Source organism: Pistacia vera, unplaced genomic scaffold (genome assembly GCF_008641045.1).
Source record: "Pistacia vera cultivar Batoury unplaced genomic scaffold, PisVer_v2 Contig1146, whole genome shotgun sequence".
In the NCBI taxonomy this organism is placed as follows: domain Eukaryota; kingdom Viridiplantae; phylum Streptophyta; class Magnoliopsida; order Sapindales; family Anacardiaceae; genus Pistacia; species Pistacia vera.
Window position 1 is genome coordinate 178,020 of NW_022195189.1, and position 26,136 is coordinate 204,155.

At 32.9% G+C, this 26,136-nt stretch overlaps 2 protein-coding genes across 5 annotated transcripts; one reads left to right on the forward strand and one right to left on the reverse strand.

Moving 5' to 3' along the window:
• The first annotated feature begins 528 nt into the window (after positions 1-528).
• LOC116146014 lies at positions 529-2,090 on the forward strand. 3 transcript variants are annotated; one of them, XR_004130454.1, is made up of 4 exons: positions 529-1,005; positions 1,335-1,672; positions 1,872-1,930; positions 2,079-2,090. XR_004130454.1 is itself a non-coding variant. In XM_031431427.1 (2 exons), the coding sequence occupies exons 1-2, from the start codon at positions 540-542 to the stop codon at positions 1,412-1,414; spliced, it is 546 nt and encodes a 181-aa protein (XP_031287287.1). In that variant the 5' UTR covers positions 529-539; the 3' UTR covers positions 1,415-1,842. The 3 variants fall into 3 exon arrangements, 1 of the variants encoding a protein (XP_031287287.1); XR_004130453.1 differs by lacking the exon at positions 2,079-2,090 and having other exon boundaries at positions 1,872-2,072; XM_031431427.1 differs by lacking the exons at positions 1,872-1,930; positions 2,079-2,090 and having other exon boundaries at positions 1,335-1,842.
• Positions 2,091-7,901: 5,811 nt separating this feature from the next.
• LOC116146030 (biotin synthase, mitochondrial) lies at positions 7,902-20,649 on the reverse strand. 2 transcript variants are annotated; one of them, XM_031431448.1, is made up of 7 exons: positions 20,395-20,649; positions 19,518-19,594; positions 18,151-18,330; positions 17,505-17,611; positions 9,707-9,912; positions 8,856-8,995; positions 7,902-8,405 (listed from the first exon to the last, which is right to left on the reverse strand). In XM_031431448.1, exons 1-7 carry the CDS (start codon positions 20,519-20,521, stop codon positions 8,103-8,105), a joined length of 1,140 nt encoding a protein of 379 aa, XP_031287308.1. In that variant the 5' UTR covers positions 20,522-20,649; the 3' UTR covers positions 7,902-8,102. The 2 variants fall into 2 exon arrangements, with proteins under 2 accessions (XP_031287308.1, XP_031287301.1); XM_031431441.1 differs by lacking the exon at positions 19,518-19,594 and having other exon boundaries at positions 20,318-20,648.
• Between the last annotated feature and the right edge of the window lie 5,487 nt (positions 20,650-26,136).

The window sequence follows — 26,136 nt, forward strand, 5'->3', positions numbered from 1 at the left end:
TTGCGTCAAGAAGCTCTAAACATATTTGAGAAACTAGAAATATATGACTTCAACAATAAGATGTTCATACTAGCGAGTAATCTACCCGCAAGTTAAAAGATATAGTAACAACTTTAAACATGAATCATTATCTTAAACGACTTGAGATAAATATTTTATTTCATCTTAAACCTTAATGTAACATAACATATATTTTTTTTATAATATATAAATACTTATTACTATGTAGAGCGATAGAGGTTATCTTTCTTAAGACAAGAATTATAAAACAAAAAATTATAACTTATTACAAGGAAGAGTGAATCTTATTTATATTTATCAAAAATTGAAAAGTGAATCTTGTATTACTATTCATATAAAGCACTAGTCATATAAAGCATCACTGTAACCTAGGGAGGTTTTACCGTAATTATAATAATAAAAAGAATAAACAAATAAAAAAGTGCTTATTTCTGCTGTGGACACAGCTTTATAAGCACTTCTGGTCCTCTCGTACAAGCACCTTACAGAATCAGAGAGAGATAGAAGTTGAAGAGAAAATGGGAGGCTATTCTTCTGATCCCGAATCTTGGATTTCATCTAAGAACTCTTTCCCAAACCACCATGAATCCAGATCCTTAAACTTCACGCCCCCTCTCAATGGCCTCGATCAAGAATATGCACCCCTCTGTAAATTGAGCAGCAGCAAGAGCTTGCCGCCGAGCAAGAAGAAGAAGAAGAACCAAGTCTTGCTTGAGGGCTATGTGGAAACAGACTCTGAAGATGACTTGAAGAGAACTAAGAGTTTGACTGATGAAGACCTTGATGAGTTAAAGGGGTGCTGTGATCTTGGTTTTGGATTCAGTTATGAAGAAATTCCTGAACTTTGTAACACCTTGCCTGCTCTTGAGTTGTGTTACTCAATGAGTCAGAAGTTCTTGGATGAACACCAGAAGTCGCCGGAGAGGACTCCGGTGGCTGAGTCTGTTGCCAGTCCGATTGCTAATTGGAAGATCTCTAGTCCTGGTCAGTGTTTGTGGATTTGTGAAAAGTTCTGTTTTCGATTTGATTTTGTTGTTTTGTTGAGTAAATATTAAATTGGGTTCTTGCAAAATTTTGTAAAGAATTGATCTTTAGGTAGATTTGTGACGGATAAAAAAATGAACTAAACGCATTATGTTTTGTTTACTAGATTGGTTTGATCTTTGGCTTGAATGTGATTTGATTGATTGATCTCTGTTGAGATTCTAGAGTTTATAGATTATCACAGATGACTTTAGATCTCTTTTGTCGTTCTGATTTACATGGAGATTATTTATTGTTTTTAATCTTTTGTGATTTATTTACTTGTCCAGGTGACCATCCGGAAGATGTTAAAGCAAGGCTGAAATATTGGGCACAGGCTGTGGCCTGCACAGTTAGATTGTGCAGCTGAGGCAGAGATTTAGCAACTAATTGATTCATCAATTGAAAAGAAAATGAAAATGACATTTTCTTTACGATCAGAAATCAGAAATCTATTGCCTGGACATTCATGTGTAGCATCTGCTCTGCCGATCTATTCCTGGACAGTTTCTTACTGGGAATGAAATTTTCAGCTGGTCACTAGCTGGAGATGGACCTACCATAACCTATCGAATGATGGGTCGCCTGTAAAGGAGTAGAGAAGAGGAGCAAGTGAAAAATGTCTCAGGTTTGAGATTAACCAAATACCCTTATGAGTCTTGACTAAATTCTCCTGAGGCTAATATATATGTTACTATGATTTTTGTAGTATTCAATACATTGGAAATAAATTGCTCTATTGAACAATGTATTCAGTTCATATTTTTGCTGTTTTTAATTTTTAGTATTGGTTATCAATTGCAACATTGCTGTTGGTTGTTATGCAGTGGTGAGAGTCTCCATTTAGAGCTTCACCAAATAGTTGGAGACCTCTGCATTTGCGGAGGTAACTAATCTAACTGGGTTGATTAACATGACTGTATACGATTAATTCCTCGTCTTTATTATTGCGTTCCATTAACTGAAATTGTTAAACTTTGATACCAACAATTCATGATCGTGCTGATCACTAACCGAGACTTGTGTTTGTCCAGTCTGTATGAATGCCCCAACTGCGGAGAGAAGTGTTGATTGGGGAGAGAAAAGAAGGTGTAGGAGAAGAAGTGCAGACATGTACATCTCTTTATTGATCACATAATTTCTCTCCCAAATTTCATTTCTTGTTAACATGTTTGGGTTAGAAGCAGTTGACTTATCTTTATTGTTGTGAGGATTTGAAGGAACAAGTTTTTGATATATAAGATTGATATTCTCAGTCTTTTCTAACTGATGTTTTGGTCATGTCTAGTATTGAACCTGGGGTAGGAAATCACAGAATTTGAAATGTCGAAACTGGGATATTAGATAAGTCAAGTTTCGGTTTGAGATCTTTGTAACAAGAAACATAAGACCTGTAACATGGAAGTGAAATTTGCGATAGAAGGTTAGATTCAAGTCCAAAGGACAAAGTTTTATGTTTCTGGTCATATTTTCTTTTGATAAGAGGTTAAAGTTCTTTCCTCTGTGACTTCATAACATGTGCACAAGTCACATAATAGTGAAAAAGATGGAAAGCAAGAACATGGAAGCAGTCTAAATAGGCTGCAAAAACAGAGTTTAGAAAGGAAGTTAATGGTATTTAATGATAACTTTTATTCACCAACTGAGAATTCTTCAAGTTGAGACAAATTTTTTATGCTAATTTAGAATTCAAATATTTTGACAAGGTGATTAAATTAATGCGGATTCTTGAATGATGACATATGTTTCATTGTCAAAGAAATGAGAAAGAAATTTCTCCGGACAGAGACTTGTACCAGTTGTCCACTAGTTGCGTGTCAGTCATTCATGCACATTGTACAGCAAAGAATCGTTTTATGATTGTAGTTATCGTTCAAGGAAGAATCCTTTTCACCAAGGAATATTATTTGGCTTAAAGGATAAGTAATAGAGACTGATAAAGATGCCTCATGCAATTCTATTTTTATTCATCAAATTGTTGGAAAATTAAAGTTGATAACTAATTATTTTTATTTCTTAATTTCAACTAATCCAATTTTACAAAATTAGATCAAACTATATGATAAGGGGTCAATTTATCTTAACGGAAAAATAATTAAGTTACAATAACTTAAACCTTTAGAAAATGGTGAGGGAATAGGTGTAATGTAAGGAATAATTAAGAGTAATATGAAATATGAATAATAATTTCACACTTGAGGTGGGCCAAGAAGCTGCAACCAAGCCCATTAAGAGATGAGCTGAAACCTTGGCCGGTTGATGATAAAGGATACAACAGATACGGTTGATAGAAATGAGTTGAATTATTTTATAAATCATTTTCGAATATAGTTCTTAAAATTAAAAAACATTAAAAGTCATTTTCACGGTTTTCTATAACTTTCAATATGAATTTTTTTTAAAATAATATAAAACACATTTTTCAATATTAAAAATACTAAAATATACTTAAAAATTTGTTGGTATTTTACCTTTTTAAATATTTTTAAATTACAAATCAAACATTTTTGCTATTTTGCAATTCATCTCATCGCTTATCAATTAAAAAAAAAAAAAAAAAAGAGTAACGTATTTAAGTTCCACCAAAATTTTTAAGCTCCAAATATAATTTTAAAATAAACTAAAATTACTCAAAAAAGGGTATTATTATTTAGTACAACTCACATATAAAATCTCTTTCTTTCGATACCTTGAACCTTTTATTTTTATCTCTCTTTATTCAAATTTGTTGTTTGAAATATGATTTTTTTTTTTTTTTTTTGAAGAGATGGAAGATGAAATTAACCTTCGGAATACAATAATGTTATAATTTTTATTAACGATTCTTATTTTAGGGGTGCTTTAAGAAATTTAATAGCCATTGCATAAACTTGAGAGTTAAAATACTAAAAAGGGTTTAAACTACTGTTTTATTTATTTTGTATATGTAGAGAAGAATGAAATGAATATATCACTAATTGATTAGAATGGAAATCAGAGTTGATTAGAATGAGAAAACTGACTCGGATTTGTGGACAAAACAATGTTGGGCTTAGAGGTCTAGTTCTTTGCCAAAACCCACCAGGAAAAACCTTACATCATAATAACAACACTTTTAGCAAAAACTCTCTTCTATATTTCCTCCAACTTAAATCTCCTTACAAATTCAACACAAAAGTATGTGTGTAATGAAATACTGTATATAAAAAAACTATTATTCAAATTATAACAAATTAAAGGAGGTAATAAAAAGATAAAATAATATGGAAATAAGAATCGCGACTCAACCGGAACGTGGAAAATCATTGAATCAATAAGATTTTATCTAAGACACAGTTTAGTTATTTGAACTCTTGCTATTTATGTTCAATTGAGCATGTTTTCGCTAGTAGTATAATATATATTGTTATTCTAATTCTTGTTTGTTTCTTGTGTATATGGTGATTGAGAAGCGGCTGTGCGTACTGTGGCACCTTTAATGGTTTGTGGGATCAAAACGCATTATATTCAGAGTTTTACTCATGCAGGCCGGTGACTGGATAACATCATGGAACTTTTTAAGCAAAATGAATCGAAAGTTTCATAATATGCAATGATATTGTGAGTAAATCTTTCATACCCACATGGTATGTTACGTATGTACAACACCCAAGGGTGTGTATGTCACGTGCTTGATGTAATAGTTGATTGGTTTGGTGTACATAGCACGGGGGTATTTATATTCGTGATATTTTGTATTCTTAGAAGGTAATATTATGTTAACAAACGAATTTTACAAACTTTTTTTACAAATCAATGGATAGTTGATAATTGATTCTTATAAATTTTCTTGCATGATGAATTCAAGTTAAACAATTATCATTTCTTAGTTTATAAGAGAAGTTTGTGAATTCATTTTATTATCTATTTATTATTCTTAGAAATATTTCAAATACGTTGATATATCAAAAATATTTTTTGTACCGTTAGTATTAAACATCGCAAAATAAAATACGAATAACCACTCATTTTAAAAGCTAATTACACCCTAAAAATATTGGATAATCATCCTTTAGGGGTAAACTAATTATCTTATTGACGTTAACTTCAGGGCACGAGGACTACTAATCATCATTAGCTTAAGATTTTGGGTGTATTACTAAGAGATTTGAGTTCGAATCCCTGACTACTAATAAGAGATAGCCATTGAAGGTTTACTTGACCGTTAACTTCAAGCTCAGGGACTAGTTGAACTGCGCACAAGCTGGATCGGACACCGCGGATACCAAAATATAATAAAAAATATATAATAATCTTATATGTATGTACATTATATAGTAGATTTGTATGATATTGTGGATTCATGAAGCAAAATCCAAGAAATTAATTAATTCATGTAGATAAAATTTCATTATATAAAAACAAAGCCTTTTTTTTTTTTTTTTTTGTTTGTGTGTTCCAGAGGAAATTTGTGCCGTTGAACATTCACACTTCTTGGTTTAATTGTTTATATTGCTTAAAGATCTTCAATTCCTTGTACTTGTAGATATATATAATTTCTTTGGCAATCAATTTTCTCTTGCTTGTATATATTTTTTCAAGATTAGACATTAATTCCTCTACCAAAAGTACCTTTAAAAATAAGATTTCTCATATCATCGTGATTCTAAAATTTTTTTTTTTAAAAAAGAGAAAAAATAACATACAATTGAAGTAGATAACATCTAACATTTTTTTGTAACATGAATGGGTAAGATGGATAAAAGAGTGTTAGAGACTATTCTACAATAGAGAAAGCACGCTCGTGATACAGTCTAAAGTAAAAATTTGACTCATGGAAAATTTATAAGTTTATTAATCAAAAAGTTCGAGTAATTTGAAGATAACAAACTATTTATAATAAACCAATACTAATAGTAAAAACCAAATAAACACTTCCTTATGTGACTCTTTGCTTAATCTAAAAACTTAAAAATTGAAAAAATAATGAACTTGACAAATTTGTTCAACTTATTCTAGAATAATACAATCATCAAACAATAAAAAAAAAAAAAATGCTATAAAATAAATAAATTATCACTTTTTTATTCGGAAAACACAACGAAATTTTATTACAATCTGATTCCAATTGTAACATATCGCACATAAATTTATGAGCATTGGAAGTGACGATTTGGCTTACAATTTCTGAGCATGAAGTTCACAACGAAATCAAGGTCTATATTGAAAAGATTCAAGTAGTTAAAAGTTTGGCAAATGCAAACATCGGCTTCAAATTTAACCAAATCGCCTAGAACACTGCAACAAGAGTTCAAATTACCGTAGTTTTGATGCACTGAGTTGAATACATCGAAACACACACCGAAATCATAGCCCCTGCTTGAACACGATGAAGGAGGAGGCGCGGTGGCTCCGGAGAAAGAGATAGAGGTGAGGAAAGTGAAGAAGAAGAAGAAAAAGAGAAGGGTAATTGTTTTTGAAGCCATTGAAGCAAGACGTAAAAGGTTGTGAATATTATTGTTGGGACGGTTTAGGGTTTTATATAGAGGGAATTGTAGATTATTATTATTTTTATTTTTTCGGGTTCATAAAAGTTTTATAAATCTTGTTGATACATTACATGATTTTAATGCACATGTAGTTAACATATATGTATTATGATTTGATTAACGGAAAAAGCAATGTCTAACCACTTGAAAATTACTGAAATTTTTGATAAATTATTTAATCATTTACTTTGGATTTTTTTATATCCAAATTTAAACCTTTTAATTTTGAAACTATTTTAAGTTGTTATCCCACTTAAAAGCTTAAAATAATAAGTGAGGATCAACATTATATTAGTCCAGTAAAAAGAGCAATATATAATAAAAAAATGTCTCAAATTCGAGTTCTTCTATTTTAAATGTTCATTATTTAACTTTAAACCGAAATGAAAGACATTATTAGTTAAGCCGTCTTAAGAAGAAACCTATTTGTTGAAACTAAATGTTTTTAAATTCTTATCCTTAATGAATTTGGAGTTGGTTTGAGAGAGGTTTTAAATATTTCAACACCAAATTAATATCAGCATTTGCTTCACTTCTTTAAATTTCATATCTAATTATAAGTGTTAAACATACAAGTTTAGTGAAATTATACATTCTTTTTACTTAAAGTAAGACATAATTAATTCAACCAAGATTAGTTAATTAATTAATTAGTCTGGGAGGCAATTAGCTAATTAATTGATTGATAGAAGCAATTAGAACGTGTAATTCTACCTAAATATGTTCCATGATGTGGTCACTCTGAAAGGCACTGCACTTAATAAATTGTTTTACTCAATTTTTAATTAATTTATTTTGGTGTTTGGTTTCTGACAAAATGCAAAAGGAAAAATAATATTATCTTTTACACATAAAAAATATGTTTTTATTTTTATTTTTATTTTTAATAAAATGTATTAAAATAATCAAAATTATTAATCTATTAATGATCTTCAACTCTCTTTTAACTGTCCATCATCCATATGTTAAACAAATAAAATTCCTTTTGGAATAAATAATCATTTTGAAAACTATGAATCATGTAGATTCATAATAGAAATATGATAGTATGATATATCACTATGTAGTATGTACTCATAAATATGCCAGTTTGTCATAGGGCTGTAAAACCCGAAGCATGATGATGGTGGGCCGTGGGTGGGTCAATGTTATGTTTTTAAGGAGCTGGGTATACATTTTACTTTATAAAAAGCGGTTACCTGTTATTTTGTAAATTTTCGTTAATATACCTAAGCCCAAGCCGGGCCGGATTTTCTAGCCGCCGGCCCAACATATAGTGGAAATAGAGTTATTCATATCTTCCCAGTCTCTGGAACTGATAAAAGTGGGATGCTGTAAATGAAATTATCATCCAGAAATCAAGAAGTGCTTTGGAAATAATCATAAAACTATAAAATATATGTTCCAAAATTCTCTAAGACTACCTCTTCCAGTACAAAGTGAACAACATGGCTACAATGGTGAGCTAAATATTTTAATGAATTCAACACAAAATTATGGAGATTTTAGCATTAGGGTATGAATCTAGCAGAGCAATGACCCAAGTACAGATTACACACAGACAGCTGCTTTGCAGTTCTCTTCTTCACAAGATTTTGCTTCGTCTTCGGTGAAACTGGGCGGTTTTGGCGTGAGTCCAAGAATCTTGAACATGAGTTGATCAGCATCGAAATCATTATTAGGAGTTGTTAAGAGCTTTTCGCCAGTGAAGATGGAATTTGCACCAGCAAGAAAGCACAACGCCTGCTCAGGCATGGAAAATCGAACTCTTCCTGCTGATAACCTGACCATTGCTTTTGGCATGACTATACGTGCTGTAGCGATCATCCGAACCATCTCCCATATTTCAACTGGCTGAAAAAGAAATTAGGAATTGAGATCTGTTAAACGTAACTTTGTGAAGCGGTTATGATGCCAAATTACACATACAATCAAACAATTATCATTTTCCAATTACGTGACAGTAAAAACTAAAATCAGCGGCTGTAGGTAATTCCAAATATCAAGACTCCAGTAATATCTTTCCATCATAATGCATGGATTTAACCATAATATTATCTATCCTGAAGTCAGATTCAACTTCAAGGTCGACCTGCTTATCAAACTTTTGAGCACCCTCTATGACAATGACAGCTACAAAATATGCCTCATCAATAATCTAACAATTCAATATAAAGGATAGGCCACAAAACATGTAAAATAAAGATAACTTGAATGACAAAATAAAATGCTTGCAATCAAAGATGATTTGCACTCAACCAGCAAATATGTATCAAGTACTGTTTTAGTCAGGATTAAAATCACCTTCTGATCTTGGAGGGGGGTGCCTTTCACTGCAAGAAGGGCATTGATGGGAACACTCTCTGGATGAGTTGGGAGAGTTGCCAAAGTATGCAATAAACCAACCCGGTCCTCCTCTGCTTCTCCAAGGCCTATTATTCCTCCTGTTAACAAAAAGTAAAAGTGACCCCAATATTCACATCTACTACATTTATGAAAAGATCACTTTAACTTTGAAGACAAAGAATAAATGACGGTTTCTAGGAGTCACCATAAGGTTAAAACGAAAGGTCACAGAACCACAAAAGGAGAAACTTTTTCTACTCGAATCTCAAGCTTCTGTGAGTGGTGACGAATTGAAGCCTAGAAAAAGACCTTAAATTCATAACCCGAAATCCCAAACGACACATATGTTCAGTTCAAACGATGGTAGAAAAGCAATTCAAACCATATCCTTTCATTTTAGGGAAAAAGCATGGAAACTCATCATGATGGTCACATTTGAAATACTCCAGACATAATTTCTTTACTAAATAATTATAAATTGTTTATAATTATTACATCTGTATTGTTGAAATGACAAGGCCATGATACACAAAAGTAGCAAATGATATAAACCCCAATAAAGGAAAATAAGAAATTCTATTATGCAATAGTGTGGCATCAAGAAATTTAATGGTGGACCATTTGTCCAAAAAGGTTCCCAGGCAAGTCAAAGAAGATTGACCAACCTAAACATTAATTTCCTTTTTCCTTCTTTTTCACCCATGACTTTACTAGTCTCCCCATTAATCAAGAGAACATAGCCAGATAAAAATCCATGCATACAAAAAATTTAAGGAGATACCAGATTCCAAAATTTAGTACCAAATCACCTGAACAGACGTTGATCCCAGCTTCACGGACATGTTTAAGGGTTTCCAAGCGTTCATCATAACTTCTTGTAGTGATAATATTAGGATAATATTCCCTGGAGGTATCAAGGTTATGGTTATATGCTGTAAGGCCTGCTTTCTTGAGTTCTAAAGCCTGCTGCTTCTCCAGCATGCCCAATGTACAGCACACCTCCATTCCCATTTCTCTGGTGCATGGCAGATTCATAAGACAAATTATACATTTGATGAATATGATCAAAAGCCTTACACAAGTTAACTGAAATGTAAGAATTTTACGGCACAAAAAGTTAATAGGACCTATGGTTCCTGTGCATTATAGTTGTTCTTTCAATTTAAGAAGGAAACAGAAAAGATGAAATTCATCAACAACAAAGTTGACATTATAAAAGTCAATTGAAAAGGCAATAAATATAAATTAGCATTGCTAGTCCACAGACACATTTGCTGAACAGAAAGGACCAATAGCTGCAGAGCATATGCATATAAATTGACTGGAATTGCTGGAAAATATTTTTGAGTCCTTTTTATTTTTAAATAAGTGAAATTTCCGTCAACACATAGCTTCACGTTTATAATAAGACTCTTTACAAATAGTTCCAAGACTGAAAAAATAAACACCACACCACAACAAAAAAAAAAAAAAAAAAAATGACGATAGAGAGAAAGATAACTCATATGGTATGACATGGACCCTGTATCTCTAGATGGTATAACGGAGGACAAAGAATAGGCAAAGGGTAATTTGTATTGTGGACAGGTGACATAGGTCTTTTTTTCTCTAATTTCTTATTGTTTTTCTGCTTGCTGGTCATTATATTGTGATTTGTGCATTGTGTGGTTGTGTGTTGTAATTTTTTCGGGAGATTGTGTTAGTGAGTAGTAGTTGCAGAGATGGTATTCATCATATGAAATACAACTTTCTCACTGGTTTGATAACTTTGTGGTAATGTGTCTCCACAGTACAGTATATAGACCTCATTCATGTTAAAAAAGGTAAAATTATTCAAGCAAATCAGGAAATCAACTCTTTTAGCACAATAAATTTTTCTTGAAAGTTGCCTTATTACCTTATTTCTTCACATATTCAAGGATGTTATTGAAATTGGTCTTCCTCCCTATCGTGTCTCTCCAGCAGCACCCATACAAAACGTGTGCTACCAGCCTCCTTTGCCTAATAAAGATACAAAGTGTGATGTCATAATGAATGCTTTGTATTACATGCACACAACACAAATCAACCATAGTTCATAGATAATTGAAATAAAATCTATCAAATTGAGACTGTACCAACTAACCAGTCATTTTTAAAACAATTTCATTAGATCAATTTGTCAAAAACTTAAACAGATTATTTATATAAAGTAGAATTGAACAATTATTGTTTTTCTTCTCTCAACTCTATCAGATTAGGTAGACAGTTCTCCTCTCATAAATTACTGCAAGTGACCAGAAATAGTGAAACATTCTTCAATGAAGAGAAGTAATAGTTTCTTCTGATTTCAACAAGGTAAAAATAGCATCCCACTGTGAGAAAAAAAAATTATTTTTGCCTTGATACCATAATTAAATCTCCTAGTAACACAGCTAGGACACAGAGTAACTCATTATGACAGAGAACAGCATCAATGAGTTTACTTCAAAGTGTCATCAAACACAGTAAAATAACTTGCTCACCTTCTGAGCTCTGCTCACAGTTTCCTTAGCCTTAGCTTTGTGTCTTTTACTCCAGTGTCGTATCTTGAGGATTGAGGAACATACGAACATCCTCACTACATCCCCCAGTCTTATAGAGAGGAGATTGCACTGCTGCCTCCCTGAAGTTATGACATGTCTGTGAACTTGACCTACAACCAGAAACAACCTCTAATTAAGTCAACCATACAATACAGCAGTTACATTACCAGTAACAACATCTTAACAATTTTTTTTTTAAGCAAAATAGAAAAATTGGACAGGACACCAAACTTACTACTACCACTACTCTTAACTATTAGGTAAGACCAACAAAACCATTAATATTCAAGTCTAACAGTGACATTAAATGTAATGTGATCCCGCTAAAGGTTTAACGGATCCCATGAGCTAGTGGAGTCAAGGCCTACTTGTTTCTTATAGTTCCTACGATGAATATTGGGGTGTCCATGGATTTCCTTCCTTGTGTCCATTTTTACAAAGGGTTGAAGGCATATATAATCAAGTTGTTTGCAAAGATACTATTAATTGCATAACTGATTGAAATAGATGTGAGCATTAGGGATTTGAAGAAGAGACATTAAGGGTGTGTGTTGACTTATGATAGCTTATAAGCATTTAATTTTAAGCATTTACTTGTTTGGTTAATGTACTTATAAGATGAATAAGTAGTTGACTGTTTTTGTAAAATGTGGCTTATAAGTACATTTTATTATAAAATACTAAAAATGGTACTACATTAAACAAGGATATACTTATAAAATTTAAAATTAAACAAGGATAAGTGTGTATATATTGGTCAATCTTATAGCAAAAAAAAAAAAGGTACCTCCTCCCTTATTTTTTTTGGCTTATAAGCTCACAAAAGTTTAAACAAACGTTAGCTTAATTTTAGAGCTTATAACTAGTTTACCAGCTTATAACTTAGACAAACCCCCTAACTCTGATATTCATGAAACCCAAAGCTTAACATTAGGCACAACCAACATAAATATTTTACTCTTTAACATAACACAGCTAAAATTAATTTACTTTTTCCAGATACATGATCCCTCTTACACGCTCAAACTAACACCAAAACCAATGCAAAAACCCACTAAAGCAAACATCACACTGAGAAGTCTACATTCACAAAAACATTAAAAAGAACCCAGATAAACTGGATTTCAAAACAAAAACTAACTATCAAAACACAATTCTAAACAGAACCCCAAAAAGTAAAGCCATAAATGAGATTAGAAGTGAAACTGATCCATGGAAGAGAGATCGAGAACGGAGAGTCGTAATGGACTTGATCTCATTTTTGACCAGTCGTGTCTGGGCCTTCTCTGATGGTTTCTCTCAGCTTCAACGCGGCAGCTGAATAACACAACAAAGGAATGAAATGGGGAGAGCTTGGAGGTTCTTAAGCTTCGCTGTGAAGTTAAAATGAGGCGAATCGACAGCATTTTTATCAGTTTAGTTTGAGATTGGGAAGATTTTTGTCGATGAAAACTACGAACATGTGAAGAGTTGAAGAGTAATCTGTTGCCACCTAATTTCTGACGAAGTGGTTCTTCTTTGGCAACTTGCTTCAGAAAGTGTTCATTGGACGGCTGTGATGATATTTTTTTCATTGATCCAACGACTGAGATTTAATCTTTTTTTAAAGGTAGAAAATAAATTGTGACACGTCTAAAATACGACAGAAATTAACGAGTCAGAATTGGCTTAAGTGTGGAGTTAATGACATTTTCGTCCTTGAGATTGTCTTTGAGGGAGAGCTTTGGTCCTATAAAATTGGAAGATCACTGTGTCGTCCTGTCAGACAACACCGACTAGAGAATTTTGGTGTCTGTAATGGTGCAGATATGAAATGCCCACCGCTGTGATATGTTGGGAAAGGCCGATGATGGACTGATGGATTGCTCTGGACAGGTTGAGGGTGGACGTGGTTGTGGGTTGATTATTTTTGTTTTGTATTTTTTTAACATTCATTTAACAAATTTAGAATGTTTAGTTTATTAAAAGACAAAGGGCCCTTACAATGTTTTTTTTTTTAATTATTTGGGATGGTTAGACATTTGTCGTACTTCAACTAATCCTTTAACTTGAAATTGCTAAGATAAGAGTTCAATAGTCACCTTATTAGTGTCTAGAAACGAATTCATGAGCTCATGCAGGGGCGGATCTAGAGTATATTGATGGTCCACCCTAATTTAAAAATATTTATATGTAATTTTTTTTTCTTTTTTTGAATTTCAACTAAAAACATATAATATGAATATTATGTTATTACATTTTATTTGGCTCACCTTAATAAGAATTTCTAGATCTGTTATTGAGCTATGGAACCTTACCCTTACAATGTTGAACAACCCTAACGACAATGTTGGATAGGGATGACAGTGATCTTTTCAATTTTACATGACTAAGATATTTTCCCCAAACGTTAGGGATAAATTTATTAACTCAAAATACAAAAAAAAAATGTTAACATGATTTAAAATACGACAGAAATTAAGGGTTCGGATATGCTTTAATACGCTTGTAATATATTATATAAACTTTTAAGAGTATGTGCAATTTTCAAATAAAGGCAATATTTTTTAGAATATATACTTTTGTAGTTTTCTAAAAAGAAATTAGGAGTAAGTGGATGGATTTTTTTTATTTTGTTTAGTAAGAACTAGAAGAAAATATGTTTAGAGATTTTATTATGGCTTTCTTTTAGTTTATTGGAAAAGGGAGAGAAAAACCATTTTATTTATTTTTTCTCATATACCTTTATAATACATAATTGAAGACTTGAAGAAGAATACACTAACTGTAGATGAAATTCATACATAAAAGTAAGATTGCTATATATGTAATAGTTTTATATAAAGTTTATGATATAAAGTAAACTAAAGATTTAGAAAATATTTTTAACATTTATACTTAACAATGGTTTTTTTTTTCACTATTAATTTAACATTATTAATGGCAAACAATTTTGTGACACTCGTGGAAAGAAACCATGAAAATTACCCTTAAAAATACCATCTCCTTCAATATACAAACTCAATTCTTTTATTTGAATTTACAACAACCTAATTTAAAATTTAACTATATATATAAAATTCAGAACAACACTATATATTTATTCATACTCACTTGAAGCTACATAAACTTCATTTTGACTTTTCTAACAAGAACAACAACTAATTTTAAAAGAGAAATGGATGACAATATACGATTTAAGTTCATATGGATCGAATATTTTTTTTTGTATATTTTCTGAGTTTGATTTTATCATTAATTCTTCAACTCCTTCAGGAGAGAAGCGACCTTAATTGTACTGAGGGCTCTGCTATGAATTTGTTATGCCTGGGAAATCAAGGGCTGACTGGAAAATCGCGTGATGGGGGTGACCTACTCCCGTCAGAACGGTAGCACCACGTCAAGCATGCAAGGCGCCGTGGAGCTCCCACGTGTCCCATTTTCCTGCTCCAAATCGCATAAAATCAGCTTGAAAGTTGGGCAATGGACGTAAAGCCGGATTTGGTCCTGACATTTGCACAACCCACAGATTTAATGATGGTTATCTACACTCATCTCATATAAAAAGGAAGGATCTTCTCATTAAAAGGATTCGGCCTTCTTGCAGTTTGAAGGAGCTTTCTCTCTCTCTTATCATTACTTTTGTATTTACTTTTCCCGATTTTTTGTAAGTCAGTCCGCTGTTGCGACCTGACCCACGATTCTAATACAAACTATCAGTGGATAGGATTTGCTACCTTAGCATCCGAACCACTTTAAAAAGCTCTCATTGTGTGCATTTACTCTACTTTCATCCATAATCACGTGTGTCTCTTGACCAATCAACGTTTTGCACGTACGATTAGTTGTGTCAAAATCACCATCAACAAGTTCTTCCTTCTCAGATTCTGAATAGGGAAAGGTCACACCCACAATCTTGCTTAAAACCCTCAGGCTCGCAGCTCCCTCGTGGCCTGTTTTATATGGTAAAAACATAACATACATTGATGCTTTCTTCTTCTGCTTCTTTTTTAAGTTTAATTTATTTGGTATAGTTTATTTTATTTACCCTCATGCATTACTTTTCAATAATAGCTGAGCACTTCATGTTAAGTGATTTCATGTAGGGGTGAAAGAAATAGATCCTTAGGGGGGTGTTTAGATCATTTAATATTTTATTATAGGAGAATATTATATTGATGGAAAGAAAGATCACCTTGAAGATTACTAGAAATGTTTAGAAAATGTGTTTGGTTGGTTCGAATAAATTGGTGAATAATATGTTTGGTTGGGAGGATAAATAGGTGGGTATATTATATAGATTACTAAATTGTCCTCCTTTTTAAATATTAATATAATATTAATTTTTATTAATATTTTTTTAATCATTTCTTTTAACCCCTTATATTTGAAATTTTGCTAAAACACCCCAACTATATAAAACTTTAATTTATAGCAAAACCACCCCTATCCATCCCAAGCCACTGCCGGTAGCCAGCCACCACTGTCGGCCACCGCCGGCAATGGACGAAATGGCGCACGAGTGACCGTATATGGCCGGTCGTGCCCTAACAAAGCTGAAAATGGCCATAGATCATAGATCCATGGCCGAAAAATAGCCAAATCTACGACTATTTCACAACTAAAGATGTGGCTGTGAAACAGCCATAGAAACGTCAGATCTGGCCGTTTACTAGCGCACGACCGACCAGACCCCACTGGTCGTGCACCATTACGGCGACTGATGCCAATGGTTAGTCACGGTTGGTGGTGGTCTTGGGTGGCTGGGGGCATTTTCTTAACTTTTAAACTTTTTTGTGATTGGGGTGTTTTAGCCAATTTCTAAAATATAGGAGGGCTGGCTAATTATTATTTGGTAGACATTTGAGGGCAATTGTGTCCAAAATGGTTTTTAATTAAGGGCAAAATGGGTAGAAAAACTAGATTACCCAGGTAATGTTTTAATAACACTTCCTAGCAAGGTAATAAGATTACCCCCCATATTATCAACAGTAAACACTATTTGCAATAAAAGATTACCATAATATTTTATCACTTGCAAACCAAACACCGAAATTTTGCAAAATAAATGAAGATTACCCCTGTTATCTTATATACCCCCGATCCGAACGACCCCTTATTGATATTATATATCATATAGGGGTCATTTGGATGGGGTTAATTGTAACACCTGCTCTCTACTACTATTCTTATAATACATACTATGCAAATTATAGATATACATAGCGTATGGAAGATAGTGTGCTCAAACTTTTCTTTACTCATAAAATATAATTCTTTACATATACAAAATACTATGTATTAAAAACTTTCAACTTAATACAAAATATCATAACTGGTGGACAGTAGTGCCAATACTCTCCGCTCCTCGACATCCATTCGACCGCTGCTCCTAATTCCCGCAAAACAGGGAAGAACAATGGGGTGAGCACAACAATACTCAGTAAGTAAATCTTCTACTACTTGTCCTCGCAACTCACTCTTTGGTTCTTTTCTTACTCTACTGTTCTTCTATTTCTAATTCTCACTGTTTTTCTCTTTCTTGCTAATACTTTTATTCTCCTTTAACTCTGTTTTGCTCTTTTTATTCTTTCTTTCTCTCTCCGTTCTTATTCTCTTTTCTTCTTCTCTCATTCTTACTCACCATGAAAGAAAATCATGGTTCTCTCTTATTCTCATCATACTCTCACTAACCATGGAAGAAATCATGGTGCATGCATGTATGAGATGTACATGCAATTAATGCAAAAAAACTGCATGTTTCTTTCTTCTACTCTCTATTCTTACTATCTCAAACTCTCNTCAATATTGTGATTTGTGCATTGGTGTGGTTGTGTTGTTGAAAGTTTTCGGGAGATTGTGTTAGTGAGTAGTAGTTGCAGAGATGGTATTCATCAGTATGAAATACAACTTTCTCACTGGTTTGATAACTTTGTGGTAATGTGTCTCCACAGTACAGTATAATGAACTCATTCATGTTAAAAAAGGTAAAAGTTATTCAAGCACAATCAGGAAATCAACTTCTTTTAGCACAATAAATTTTTCTTGGAAGTTGCCTTATTACCTTATTTCTTTCACATATTCAAGGATGTTATTGAAATTGGTCTTCCTCCCTATCGTGTCTCTCCATGCAGCACCCATACAAAAACGTGTGCTACCAGCCTCCTTTGCCTAATAAAAGATACAAAGATGTTGATGTCATAATGAATAGCATTGTATTACATGCAACACAACACAAATCAACCAATAGTTCATAGATAATTGAAACAAAATCTATCAAATTGAGACTGTAACCAACTAACCAGAGTCATTTTTAAAAAGAATTTTCATTAGATCAATTTGTCAAAAAACTTAAAACAGATTATTTATATTAAAGTAGAATTGGAACAATTACGTTGTTCTTCCTCTCAACTCTATCATGATTAGGTAAGACAGTGTTCTCTCTCCATAAAATTACTGCAAGTGACCAAGAAATACGTGAAACAATTCTTCAATGAAGAGAAAAAGTAATAGTTTTCTCCGATTTCAACGAGGCATAGCAAATAATCACCACTGTGAGGAAAAAAAAAATTATTTTTGCCTTGATACCATAATTCAATATCTCCTAGTAACACAGCTAGGACACAAGAGTAACTCATTATGACAGAGAACAGCATCAATGAGTTCTACTTCAAAGTGTCATACAAACACAGTAAAATAAACTTGCTCACCTTCTGAGCTGCCTGCATCACAGTTTCCTTAGCCATTAGCTTTTGTGCTTTTACTCCAGTGTCGTATCTTGAGGATTGAGGACAATACGAACAATCCTCACTACATCCCCCAGTCTTGATAGAGAGGAGAGTGCACTGCTGCACCTCCCTGAAGTTATGAGCATGTCTGTGAACTTGAGCCTACAACCAGAAACAACCTCTAATTAAGTCAACCATACAATAACAGCAGTTACATTACCAGTAACAACATCATTTAACAAATTTTTTTTTAAGCAAAATAGAAAAAATTGGACAGGACACCAAACTTACTAAGCTACCACTTCACTCTTAACTATTAGGTAAGAACCAACAAAACCATTAATATTCAAGTCTAACATGTGACATTAAATGTAATGTGATCCGACTTAAAGGTTTAACGGATCCCATGAGCTAGTGGAGTCAAGGCCTACTTGGGGTTATCTTATAGTTCCTACGGATGGAGATATTGGGGTCGGTCCATGGATTTTCCTTCCTTGTGTCACATTTTTCACAAAGGGTTGAAGGGCGATAGTATATCAAGTTGTTTGCAAAGATACTATATTAACTGCATCAACTGATTGAAATAGATGTGACGCATTAGGGATTTGAAGAAGAGACATTAAAGGGGTGTTTGTCTGAGCTTATGAGTGCTTATAAGCTATAAGTATTTGAAATTTTAAGCAATTACGTGTTTGGTTAAAGTACTTATAAGTAACTGATAAGTAGTTGACATGTTTGGTAAAATGTGGCTTATAAGTATATTTTATTATAAAATGACTAAAAATGGTACTACATTAAACAAGGGTATACTATAAAATTTTAAAATTAAACAAAATAACGTGGTAATATACTTGGTCAAACTAGCTTATGAGCAAAAAAGAAAAAAAAGTACCTCCTCCCAACTTATTTTTTTTGGCTTATAAGCTCAAAAAAGTTATAAACAAACAGTTCAGCTTAATTTTAGAGTTTATAAGCTAGTTTAACCAGCTTATAAGCTTAGACAAACACCCCTAACTCTGATAATTCATGAAACCCAAAAGCTTAAACTATTAGGCAACAACCAACATAAATATTTTACTCTTAACAGTAACACAACTAAAATTAATTTACTTTTTCCAGATATCTATGATCTCTCTTTACACGCTTCAAACTAAACCATAAAACCAATGCTAATAACTCAACTAAAGCAAACATCACACTGAGAAGTCTACACATTCACAAAAAACAATTAAAAAGAATATCCAGATAAACAATGGATTTCAAAACAAAAACTAACTATCAAAACACAATTCTAAACAGAACCCACAAAAAGTAAAGCCATAAATAAGAGATTAAGAAGTGAAACTGACTCCATGGAAGAGGAGATCGAGAACGGGAGAGTCGTAAATGGACTTGATCTCATCTTTTGACCAGTCGTGTCTGGGGCCTTCTCTGATGGNGCTTATGAGTGCTTATAAGCTATAAGTATTTGAAATTTTAAGCAATTACGTGTTTGGTTAAAGTACTTATAAGTAACTGATAAGTAGTTGACATGTTTGGTAAAATGTGGCTTATAAGTATATTTTATTATAAAATGACTAAAAATGGTACTACATTAAACAAGGGTATACTATAAAATTTTAAAATTAAACAAAATAACGTGGTAATATACTTGGTCAAACTAGCTTATGAGCAAAAAAGAAAAAAAAGTACCTCCTCCCAACTTATTTTTTTTGGCTTATAAGCTCAAAAAAGTTATAAACAAACAGTTCAGCTTAATTTTAGAGTTTATAAGCTAGTTTAACCAGCTTATAAGCTTAGACAAACACCCCTAACTCTGATAATTCATGAAACCCAAAAGCTTAAACTATTAGGCGACAACCAACATAAATATTTTACTCTTAACAGTAACACAACTAAAATTAATTTACTTTTTCCAGATAGCTATGATCCCTCTTTACACGCTGCAAACTAAACCATAAAACCAATGCTAATAACCCAACTAAAGCAAACATCACACTGAGAAGTCTACACATTCACAAAAAACAATTAAAAAGAATACCCAGATAAACAATGGATTTCAAAACAAAAACTAACTATCAAAACACAATTCTAAACAGAACCCACAAAAAGTAAAGCCATAAATAAGAGATTAAGAAGTGAAACTGACTCCATGGAAGAGGAGATCGAGAACGGGAGAGTCGTAAATGGACTTGATCTCATCTTTTGACCAGTCGTGTCTGGGGCCTTCTCTGATGGTTCTCTCAGCTTCAACTGCGGCAGCTGAATAACACAAACAAGAGGAATGAAATGGGGAGAGCTTGGAGGGTCTTAAGCTTCGCTGTGAAGTTAAAATGGAGCGAATCGACAGCATTTTTATCAGTTTAGTTTGAGATTTTGGGAAGATTTTTGTCGATGAAAACTACGAACATGTGTAGAGAGTTGAAGAGTGAATCTGTTGCCACCTAATTTCTGACGAAGTGGTTCTTCTTTGGCAACTTGGCTTCAGAAAGTGTTCAATTGGACGGCTGTGATGATATTTATTTTCATTGATCCAACGACTGAGATTTTATCTTTTTTTTAAGGTAGAGAAAATAAATTGTGACACGGTCTAAAAATACGACAGAAATTAACGAGTCAGAATTGGCTTAAGTGTGGAGTTAATGACATTTTCGTCCTTGAGATTTGACTTTTGAGGGAAGAGCTTTGGTCCTATAAAATTGGAAAGAGTCACTGTCGTCTCTGTCAGACAACAGCCGACTAGAGAATTTTGGTGTCTGTCAATGGTGCAGATATGAAATGCCCACCCGCTGTGATATGGCTTTGGGAAAGGCCGATGATGGACTGGATTGGATTGCTCTGGTCAAGGGGTTGAGGGTGAGCGACGGTGGTTGTGGGTTGATTATTTTTGTTTTGTATTTTTTTAACATTCATTTAACAAATTTTAGAATGTTTAGTTTATTAAAAGACTCGAAAGGGCCCTTACAATGTTTTTTTTTTTAATTATTTGGGATGGTTGGATCAATTTGTGCGTACTTCAACTAATCCCTTATAACTTTGAAATTGCTAGCAGATAAGAGTTTCAATAGTCACCTCTATTAGTGTCTATGAAGAACCGAACTCATTAGCTCATGCAGGGGCGGATCTAGAGTATATTGATGGTCCACCCTCAAATTTAAAAAAAAAAAATATTTATATGTAATTTTTTTTTTCTTTTTATGACAATTTCAACTAAAAACATATAATATGAATATTTATGTTATTACATTTTATTTTGGCTCACCTTAATAAGAATTTCTAGATCCGCTACTGAGCTCATGGAACCTTAACCCTTACAATGTTGAACAAACCCTAACGACAATCGTTGGATAGGGATGACAGTGACTCTTTTCAATTTTACATGACCTAAGATATTTTCCCCAAACGTTAGGGATAAAAATTTATTAACTCAAAATACAAAAAAATTGTCTAACATGATCTAAAAATACGACACGAAATTAAGGGTTCGGAATTGGCTTTAATACGCTTGGTAATATATTATATAAACTTTTAAGAGATGTGCAATTTTCAAATAAAGGCAATATTTTTTAGAATTATAATAAACATTTTGTAAGTTTTCTAAAAAAGAAATTAGGAGTAAAGTGGATGGATTTTTTTTTTATTTGTTTAGTAAGAACTAGAAGAAAATATGTTTAGAGATTTTTATTATGGCTTTCTTTTAGTTTATTGGAAAATGGAAGAGAGAAAAAACCATTTTATTTATTTTTCTCATATACCTTTATACAATAAATTGAAGACGTTGAAGAAGAATACACTAACTGTGAGTGAAATTCATACATAAAAGTAAGATTGGCTATATATGTAAATGTTTTTATATAAAGTTTTAGATATAAAGTAAAACTAAAGATTTAGAAAATATTTTTTTAACATTTATACTTAACAATGGTTTTCTTTTATTCACTATTAATTTAACATTATTAATGGCAAACAATTTTGTGACACTCGTGGAAAGAAACCATGAAAATTACCCTTAAAAAATACCATCTCCTTCAATATACAAACTACAATATCAATTTTTATTTGAATTTACGAACAACCTAATTTAAAATTTTTAACTATATATATAAAATTCAGAACAACACATATATATTTATTCATACTCAACTTGAAGCTACATAAACTTCATTTTGACTTTTGCTAACAAGAACAGCAACAACTAATTTTAAAAGAGAAATATGGATGACAAGATATACGATTTAAGTTCATATGGATCGAATATTTTTTTTGTATATTTCTTGAGTTTGATTTTATCAGTTAATTCTTCAACTCCTTCAGGAGAGAAGCGACCTTAATTGTACTGAGGGGCTCTGCTAAAGAATTCTTCCTTCTCAGATTCTGAATAGGGAAAGGTCACACCCACAATCTTGCTTAAAACCCTCAGGCTCGCAGCTCCCTCGTGGCCTGTTTTATATGGTAAAAACATAACATACATTAATGCTGTGTTCTTCTGCTTCTTTTTTAAGTTTAATTTATTTGGTATAGTTTATTTTATTTACCCTCATGCATTACTTTTCAATAATAGCGGAGCATTTCATGTTAAGTGATTTCATGTAGGGGCGAAAGAAATAGATCCTTACAGGGCATTTAGATCATATGATATTTTATTATAGAGGAATATTATATTGACGAAAAGAAAGATCACCTTGAAGATTACTGGGAATGTTTAGAAAACGTGTTTGGTTTGTTCGAATAAATTGGTGAATAATATGTTTTGTTAGGTGGATAAATGGGTGGATATATTATATAGATTACTAAATTACCCTCATTTTTAAATATTAATATAATAGTAATTTTTATAATTATTTTTTGAATCATTTCTTTTAACCTCTTACATTTGAAATTTTGCTAAAACACCCCAACCATATAAAACTTTAATTTGTAGCAAAACCACCCCCACCCACCCCAAGCCACTATCGGTAGCCAGCCACCACCGTCAATCACCGCCAACAGTTGACGAAATGGCTCATGACTGACCGTATATGGCCGTTCGTGCCCCGACAAAGCCGAAAATGGCCATGGATCACAAATCCATGGCTGGCCATTTCACAGCTAAAGATGTGGCTGTCAAACAACCATAGAAACGCCAGATCTGGCCGTTTACTGGTGCACGACCGGCCAGATCCCATTGGTTGTGCACCATTATAGCGACTGATGCTAATGGTGAATCACGACCGGTAGTGGTCTTGGGTGGTTGGGGGTATTTTATTAACTTTTAAACTTTTTTATGGTTAGGGTGTTTTAGCTAATTTCTAAAATGTAGGGGGGCTGACTAATTGTTATTTGGTAGACATTTGAGGGCAATTGTGTCCAAAATGGTTTTTAATTAAGGGCAAAATGGGTAGAAAAATTAGATTACTCCAGTAATGTTTTAATAACACCTCTTAGCAAGGTAATAAGATTACCACCCACATTACCAATAGTAAACACTATTTGCAATAAAAGATTACTGTAATATTTTATTACTTGCAAATCAAACACCGGAATCTTGCAAAATAAACGAAGATTGCCCCTGTTATCTTATATACCCCTGATCCAAACGACCCCTTATCGATATTATATATCATATATGGGTAATTTGGATAGGGTTAATATTATATAACTGGGGTAATATTTTTTAAATTGAAATGACGATGTTTGGTTGGTTTCTAAAAATTATTCCTGAAATATTTTATGAAAATAGTGGCATTTGGGGGGTAAATTGCTGGGAATCTTAATACCTTGGAGGGGGCAGTTATTAAAACTTACCCAAGGTAATATAATTTTGTTTCCCATATTACCTCTAAACAGATGAGCATTTGGTCCAAATTAGCCTTATATTTGTTAAGATTTGCAAAACATCCAATTCACTCATGCAGACATTTTTATCCTCACTTTTTAAATTTTTCGGACGACATAACTCTTGTTATTGTCACTATTTACAGAAATGCCATTGTACCCAGAACTAACCACCATCGTCAGTCACCATGTACTGCCGTCGGAGGCTGCCAAAAGTCGCTATAATGGCGCACAACTGGCCATATATGGCCGGTCGTGCCCCAGTGAGGCCTCGAAAACGGCTAGATCTAGCCGTTTCATAGCCAAAGACCTGGCCATTTCACGACCACATATGTGGCCGTGAAACGACCATGGCCAGATCAATGGCACTACCGACGTCACGACCAAATCTGTGGCATTGTTGCGACCGCTGATGGTGGTGGTTAGCTTCCGTTAATGGCTTGGGATGGGTAGGGTGTTTTTGTTAAGTTTAAAACATTTTTGGTTGCTTGGGTGCTTTTGCTAAATCTGAACAGTAGGGGGTTAAAAGGAATTATTCAAAAAATAATAATAAAAATTACTATTATCTTAATATTTAAAAAGGAGGGCAATTTAGTAATCTATATAACATACCCACTCATTTATCCTCCCACCCAAATATATTATTCATCAATTTATTCGAACCAACCAAACACATTTTTTAAACATTCCCAGCAATCTTCAAAGTGATTTTTTATTCCGTTAATATAATATCCCTTTATAATAAAACATTATATGATCCAAACGCCCTCATAATGTTAAACATTTTATTCATATCAATAAACATGTATATAGGCAAATCATATAAATCCATATACATGTTCATATACAAATACAACGCAAATAAATCAATACTACTAACCTCCAGCCATAGCAATTTGTTGTTGTTGTCTTCTTCAAGGATTACAGATTCTTCTAATGCATTGCAATTCTCAGAACGATAATTGCGTGTACTGGGGGCATGTAACTGTTCCCTTATTAGAGTATACAGAAGTCTTTCCATCAAAGACAACTGCTAGGGATAGCTGCTCAACTGCTAAGAAACTGCTCAGCAGTTAAATATTATATAAAACTAATATATAAAAGTGAAGGACTAAATAGTAATTAATGAATTTTAATTAATTAAAATTTTAACATTCTCCCACTTGGTCCAAACTTTTATTACATAATCCACAACATAGTAGTTTTATATTCTTTATGTTTAATTAGAAAAATGAAATTGCATGAACCTTAGCGATAAGTCCATTTTAAACAAGTATTACCTTCCATGTATTACTATGCAATTTTTCTCTTTCTAAATAAACGCTTAAATGTGGAATATTACTTAATGAACAAACCTCAAATGATCCCTGAACATCTTTGGTGGCATACCTTTTTCTAGAGGATCATCAATCATCTACTCAATGTGTATGTGTTCAATGAACACTTCTTTGGCTTTAATGTGCTCCCTTATTGCTAAGTATTTATGTTGACGTATTTACTTCAACTTCCATTCTCATTGTTCTTAGCAAAGAACATAATAGCTGAATTGTCACAGTACAACCTTATTGGCCTAGAGATAGACTCAACAACTCCAAGCCCAGAAATGAAACTTCGCAACCAAATACTATGTGTAATAGCCTCAACTTCCATGGTAGAAGTGGCAACCAAAGATTGTTTGGCACTTCTCCAAGATATAGCACCTTCTGCTAGCATAAAAACATAATCGGATGTTGATTTTCGAGAATCAACACAGCCTGTGAAGTTTGAGTGTAAATATCTAACGACCTGTAAAATGTTGGGCTGTCTATATATAAGTATAAAACTTTTAGTTCCTTGAAGATATCTCATGACCTTCTTTGTAGCTCTCCAATGATCTAAACCTGGATTACTTTGATATCTTCCTAACATGCCAACTACAAAGGCAATGTCAGATCTAGTACAGTCTTGAACATACATTAGGCTTCCAACAGCTGAAGTATAAGGAATGTTCTTCATTTGTTCATTTTCAATCGCAAGTGTAGGACATTGGTTCAGATTGAACTTGTCACCCTTAACAATGGGTGCAACACTAGGTGAACAAACTTTCATCCTAAATCTCTCAAGAATTTTATTAATATATGCTTCATGAGATAGTTCCAAAATATGTTGAGACCT